At 36.8% G+C, this 4,856-nt stretch overlaps 1 protein-coding gene across 1 annotated transcript; it reads left to right on the top strand.

Annotated features, from left to right (window-relative positions):
• Positions 1 to 2,053: 2,053 nt before the first annotated feature.
• LOC145127375 (uncharacterized) lies at positions 2,054 to 2,419 on the top strand. Its single transcript, XM_079062590.1, has one exon. The coding sequence runs from the start codon at positions 2,054 to 2,056 to the stop codon at positions 2,417 to 2,419; it is 366 nt and encodes a 121-aa protein (XP_078918716.1).
• The last annotated feature ends 2,437 nt before the right edge of the window (positions 2,420 to 4,856 follow it).

The raw sequence follows: 4,856 nt of genomic DNA, 5'->3' as shown, positions 1-4,856 counted from the left end.
GCATCAGGACAATAGCCCTTTTGCAACAGCCATCAGTGACAACTTTAGCATCACTTTTTAAGAAAACTGTCACTAACAATGTTGTACACTTATCAAGGCCGAAAATCACCTTTTGGTCTTAAAAAAAAGGCTCCATCTTCATTTCTTGTTACATTTTTGTACAAATAAATTATTTCTAAAAACTAGTCTATTACTTTACAAAATAAACCAAGAAAACTAATCTATTTAAGTGTCGTTTTTGTTTATAGATTAATAGGCGTCGTTGACTTTGGATTATTTTCATACGGATAAACAGTCGGATACGGATAGATAGAGGGCAGGAATAAAACAAAAAAGTTAAATATGATGACCAATATAGAAAAAAAATATACCAAAAGAAGAAAATGACAGACACAGAAAGTGCAATGATAAAAACAGTAAAAAAAAACATGAGTTTCACTATTCCTAACTCGTTGTTGACTCTTTTAGCGGAAAAACCATGGGTTTGCCCTGGGCCATTTTTTGTGTTGTTTATGAAAAAAAGGTAAAAGTTTTGATTGTAAGGAGCGAAAGTGTCAAAATGGCTAAAGAATTAAAGGGGTTGGAATTAGCAAGTTTTTTGAAAAGCAACCAAAGTTTTCAATTCCATAAAGTTTTGTGGCCAAACTTTGAATATTAAAAGGTTACTAAAAATATAAAATTTTTTATTGCAAGGACCAAAAGTGTCAAAATTGCTAAAAAAATAGGGTCAAAATTGACAAGAAAAAACACACAAAATTACTATTCCTAAATTTGAACTTTTTTAATATATATATATATATATATATATATATATATATATATATATATATATATATATATTAATGAATTTAATACCATATGAATAAATAAATATTACAACCATTTTTAACAAAACAACCAACACAACAAACACAATGGTCGATTACTACTTTATTCATATCATACACATATCAAATATAAAACAAACAACTCTTTGTTTTTTCTAAGACAACTTATATATAACAAAAATTCATGAAAAATGGTTATATATAAAAATAAACAGTTTTAACCAAGAAGTTGCGAAACAACACAAATATGGATTGTTTTTAACCAAGAGAATCCATGCTTGTTTTCCAAAAACCAAATATTATCAAAAATAAAAAATCATTCTAACATATAAAAGATGGCTCTGATACCACTGATTGGTTTTGATACAAAATAAAAGTTTGTTTTTCACAAAAACCGCAATGGGAGACTTTAAAATAGCAAGTTTATTTTTAATTCATAACAAAACCAAACCATCAAGGAACCATTTATAGAGGTTATAATGAAATAAAACAAACAAAGAGTTTTTATAATGATAACCATTGAAGACTTTGAACCTACTTGGTTTGAGGGTGTTGATGAAGATAGCAAAAATCAAAGAATATGATTTATCTATTGGTATCCACCATCAAGAGTAAGGCACATGGAATGCTAGCTCCTTCTTGTATTCTTGAGTGTCTTAAGCCTTTAAGTGTTTAACTCAAATAAGCACTAAAGATGACAACTCAAGAGGGCTTCTAATCTTGCAACAATCTTCAAAAGACAACAAGAAGAGGAAAAGGGAGGAGGTTTCGGCCATAGAGAGAAAGTGGAGATTTCACTATTAAACACTAGCCAAAAACTCATGCAAGACACTCTCTTACATACTCCATTCAATGTAAGGTCCCTATAATAAAATACTCTAAAGTATTTGTAGCCTTTAGAAGCATGGGGAGACAAAGCTTGGAGGTTTACAAGCAACCCCCGTATTGTTAGTGTATATATATATTGTATGTATTATGTACCCCATATTGTTACTAGTTAGACAGGCTTGGCTTGTATTTAGCCTGTGTTCTCATACCAGACCCATATTGTATTTTTGTATATATATTGGAATGCATGGCCTAAGGCCGTTTCATGGGAATTATGTGTGTCAACATGGTATCAGAGAGTATATGCTAAACCTAGCCTCCGATCCTTACCTGTCGACTGCCCCAACTCAAATTTTTTTCTTTTTCTCACAACGTCTTCTCCCCTGATCATCTTCATCATGCGAGACACAGATTCTTCCACTCCCTCATCTGGTCCATTAGATAAGATCTATGGAATCACAAACATCAAATCTTATATCCCCCTTTTGCTTGATCTTGATCGGTTAAACTACGATTCCTCGAAAGAGTTGTTCAAAACACACTGCATTGGGTACTCTGTATATGATCATCTTGATAAATCATCTTCATCCTCTTCAAAACAGCCCATAGATCAGTCTGTATCATGGAAAGAGGTTGAAAACATTGTCAAACAATGGTTATACGGGACTCTCACTCAATCGGTCCTTCAATCCATTCTTGTATCCGATCCCACTGCTGCTGAAGTTTGGAAAGCTATTGAAGATCTCTTTCATGAGAATAAATAGAGTAAAGCCATGTAATTAGACGATGAACTGCACTCTAACCATCGGAGACTCCACTATTATGCAATATTGCACTAAGATTAAGTCTATATCTAACTGCTCGCCAATATTGGCTCTCCGGTGAATGAACGAAATCTTGTCATATATGCCCTAAACGGACTGTCGCCAAAGTTCTCTCACATTGTTACAACGATCCTCCATCAAAAACCCTTTCCGACCTTCTTGGAGATGTGTTTCATGCTTACTCTTGAAGAACGATCGATGAATAAAGAGCATAATCGACTTGTATAATCCCCGCATCTTGATACTTCTTCTGCCCCGACAATCCTCAATACCCAACATCAAAATCGAGAGCCAGCCTCCAACCGTGGCTAATCAACCGGCGATAGAGGAGGGCGTCATCAGTGGGGCGGACGATCTAGTCGTTCTGGTGGGAGGAATAGCGGCAGACGGGGTGGCCGTTCAAATGGCGGTGGTGTCTTCTTGCACTCTTCAGCTGTGTGGGGAGGGTTCTATGCTTGGTCCATATCTTACCCTCCTCAGCGTGGTCTTTTTCCACAGCCTCTTCCATCGGCCCAATGGCCACTTTTTGCAGGTCCGACACATCCACATCAAACAGCCCAGTGGCCCAATGTCACTCCATCCTAGCAACATCAGGCAATGCTTACTTCTGGTCAGCCCAACATCGGACAACCCATTTATCATCCAAATGGCTTTTAGTTTTTTCAATACCCGCCATCTGCCGACCAAGCAACTACCCTAGCTCAAGCATTCAGTACTATACCTCTTCAAGATCCGGGAAACAAAAATTGGTTCATGGACACCGGCGCGACTGCTCACCTCAATAACGATGCGGGTATCCTAAATTATGTTACAAATAAGTGCAATAATTTTTCGGTTTTAGTTTAAGACTGGTCTCGAATTCCAGTTGTCCAATCGGGCAACACTACTCTTAATCTCACTCCCTTTCATACTTTACATTTATAAAATGGTCTTATTACCCTCCAAATCATCAAAAATCTTATTTACGTCCGTCAATTTACTCGTGATAATAAATGTTCGATTGAATTTGACGCCTTTAGTTTTTCTGTGAATGATTTCTTGACCAAAAAACTCTCATTCGATGTGATAGCACCGACGATCTCTATCCGGTCACGAGTTTTACTCCTCAAGCTGTCCTCAATGTCAGCTCGTCTACGTGGCACCAAAGGCTTGGACATCCTGGTCATCATGTTTTGCATTTTTTAGATACTAATAAGTTTATTTCTTGTAATAAAAAGGAATCTCCTTTATTATTTCATGCTTGTCAACTTGGCAAGCATACTCTTTTTTCGTTTGCTTTATCTAAAACTCAAGTTTCCTTTCCTTTTAAAGTTATACATTCTGATGTTTGGACTTCTCCATTACAAAGTCATGGTGGTATTAGATATTATGTTCTGTTCTTAGATCAGTTTTCTCATATTTTGTGGGTATACCCGTTACGTAAGAAATCTGAAGTGTTATCTAAATTTCTTTACTTCCATGCTTATGTTCAAAATCAATTTCAAGCCAACATACAAACTTTTCAGTGTGATAATGGTAAAGAATTTTACAATACTCAATTTCACCAACTTTATGAAACTCACGGCATCCATATGCATTTTTCATATCCCTATACCTCTCAACAAAACGGTAAATCTAAACGTATGATTCGCATAATTAACAACATCATACGTACCCTATTATTTCAAGCTCATCTTCCACCTACTTATTGGGATGAAGCTCTTCACATGGCCACTCATCTCTTAAATATATTACCCTCCACCACCCTAAAAAACGACACTCCATATTACAAACTTTTTAATGTCCACCCAACTTATTCGCACCTTCGTGTCTTCGGATGTTTATGCTACCCTCATCTCAACCTCACTCACAAACTCCAACATCATTCAGTCCCATGTATCTTTCTTGGTTATCCTTCTAACCATAGAGGTTTTCAGTGCCTCGATCTTCATACCAAGAAGATTATCATTCCTCTCCACGTCACATTTGATGAGTCCATTTTTCCTTTTGGATCTGTCTCCCCCAACCGTTCCCCTAACTATGAATTTCTTAGTGTTGATGAGTCTCACAATATCTTCAATAACCTATTCCATTCAGCTCAACCCATAGATCCCACTCTTCACTCCTTTGCTGCAACCGGCTCTAAAAGTACCTCCGTATCGATCTCTAACGACCCTACCACCACATCTTCTCCTGATGTCGATACTTCTCCACCAAGTATTGACGTTTCTGCGTCTCAGTTCTCTCCTCACATCGAGACTGCTAGTTCTCACCCTGCCTCTCCTAGTCTGGTAAGCTCCACCCAACCATCTCTTCGCACTCACTCTATGACAACTCGTGCTCGTCATGGAATTTTTAAGCCAATTGACAAGTTAAATCTTCATGTTAGTACAATCTC

This window comes from Lactuca virosa, chromosome 7 (genome assembly GCF_052849685.1).
Source record: "Lactuca virosa cultivar CGN04683 chromosome 7, Lactuca_virosa_CGN04683_v6, whole genome shotgun sequence".
Classification (NCBI taxonomy): domain Eukaryota; kingdom Viridiplantae; phylum Streptophyta; class Magnoliopsida; order Asterales; family Asteraceae; genus Lactuca; species Lactuca virosa.
The sequence above is the reverse complement of the archived record's forward strand: the minus strand, read 5'-3'. Positions and strand labels throughout refer to the sequence as shown.

Coding starts and splice junctions, on each gene's coding strand:
- LOC145127375 (XM_079062590.1), top strand. CDS start 2,054: ATGCGAGACACAGATTCTTCCACTCCCTCATCTGGTCCATTAGATAAG.